General features: G+C 35.1%; 1 protein-coding gene across 1 annotated transcript in view; it reads left to right on the top strand.

The window, feature by feature from the left end:
• Positions 1–1,016: 1,016 nt before the first annotated feature.
• Positions 1,017–2,034, top strand: part of LOC104542284 (transportin-1-like) — a gene marked incomplete at both ends in the record, with an annotated part of 12,681 nt that continues 11,663 nt past the window's right edge. The window contains 1 exon segment of the mRNA XM_010186541.1: positions 1,017–1,158. Coding sequence (XP_010184843.1) covers positions 1,017–1,158 — 142 coding nt within the window.

Genomic DNA, 2,034 nt, shown 5'->3' on the forward strand with positions numbered 1-2,034 from the left:
GGTCCCTTCCAACTCCTAACGTTCTGTGATTGTGATATTTTTCAACTTTTCCAAACTGCAATCTGTTAATAACTCAGAGTAGAGCAGTATTTCTGTTACTATGAGATCTTCATTACAGTAGTCAACCTTTAGGTAAACCTTGCAGTTTAATGGAATTCTGTAGGAAGGGGTGCACTTATGGCAAGTCTTGCATCCCTGAAATGCATAAGGATAATAAAGGTCTCCCCATTCTCTTTAATTTTGAGAATAAAATTCTATTCTGAAGCAACTGCGTAGTTATTTCTTTTGCTCTTGATTCATGTGTGATGAAAGGTAGCTGCACAGGCTTCTCTGAGGTTTTCTAAAATAAATGGAAGAACCAACTATTTCAGAAATTGTAGGAGTTTTCCCTAAATAGTTTTGGCAGTTGTGTGTAAGAAACTGATGTAGCAGTAGTCTACTTAGGCTTTTTGTTTATGTGGATATTACATTATATTTGCTTGAAGGAGGATTTAATTTTAAGAGCAAGCTTAATGACTTGATAGTGATTCTCTGAATTAGTGTTCATTCTAGAAAAATGTGAGATTTTTTTCTCATTATGGATTCTGCTTAATTACATTCTGTCAGGTAATCAAGATTTGGCAGGAAAGCTTTTTTTGGTACTGGTAATAACTAGCAATTCCACCTTTTAAGGGTGTAGTTGTACCTTTTTATTCAAAAGTGCAAAGTGGAGTGGAGGGCGGAATAATAATTTTAAAAGTCTGTTCACAGGAGACTGCTCTTTATTTTGGGTTTCTGCAGTTTCTTGGTAATAGTGTTCTCAGTTAAACAATGAAATTTAAAATCTGAATAATCTAGCATTAAGAAAGAAGTCTCTTAGCTTATTCTCACTGAAGGCTTAAGTAGCTTCTTAAGTCTGTTTCTTCCCCTTGCCCTAAAGAAATAAAATTGCTGTCATAGCATAGTCTGGTTTTGTGAATACACTTTGCAATGTTGGTAGCTTCTTCTGGACACTTAAAAATTCTATCTTATGCAAGTAATTTATTTTTACGTTGTGTAGTACATGCTGCAAAGAACCCAGGACCAAGATGAAAATGTGGCTTTGGAGGCTTGTGAGTTTTGGCTGACTTTGGCTGAACAGCCGATTTGTAAAGATGTTTTATGTCGGCATCTTACTAAGTAAGTATTAAGAATTACCACTCCTATTTATTTTGAAATAGTCATCTTTAAACTTCAGTTGGCTTGTTCCTGATTGCTCTTACGGAGACTGTATCTAGCTTGCTGAATGCTAGATGGATGCGAAGATGCACTAACTTGCAGTTAACCTCAAAAAGATACTGCCACGTGACGTTACCTGTAGTGTCTGTTGTACCATGAATGTGTTGTCTTGATTACTGCTGATTTAGGCTTCTCTGTGCCACATTTATATGTGCATAGTCATGCAAAGGGTTCCCCATTTTATAAAGAACATGACATCACTTGGATTTAGGAATCAATTTTATATCAATTGCTATTGCAATTTAAACTTGAAGAAAGCATGTAAAATATTTTCCTTCATACTTCTGAAGCCCAATAGTAATTTAGGTTTCAAAAACTATTTTTTGAAAGTTATTCTGTGCCTCAAGATGTAAATCACTGATTGAAAGGGAATGAATATCCACGTTTGAAATCTGCATGTCAGTAGCAGTGCTTGTAACTTTTTTCCAGACCAATCTGAAGTCTTCTGCAATAGGAAATGAATTCTTCGGTGTTCCCAGTAAATGGATACTCTTTTGTTTTTATATGTGCATGGAAGGTTTTTGAAATTACTAGGGCAGTTCTCAAGATCTTGAGTGGAAGAACAGAATCACAGACAGAAGCAGCACATTCTTCACAGCTAAAACAAAGCATTATAGATGTGAAGCAACTGAAAAAATTAGAAAAATTTTGACTTTCATAAGCAATTAGGAAGTAGAGACTTGAGATTAAAAAACCTACTGTAGGGGTGGAGGAATAGGAATTGAAAATGGGAGAACCACTGTTACAAAAAAAAAAAATTAAGTTTCAAAATGGATT

This window comes from Mesitornis unicolor, unplaced genomic scaffold, assembly GCF_000695765.1.
Source record: "Mesitornis unicolor isolate BGI_N332 unplaced genomic scaffold, ASM69576v1 scaffold28850, whole genome shotgun sequence".
In the NCBI taxonomy this organism is placed as follows: domain Eukaryota; kingdom Metazoa; phylum Chordata; class Aves; order Mesitornithiformes; family Mesitornithidae; genus Mesitornis; species Mesitornis unicolor.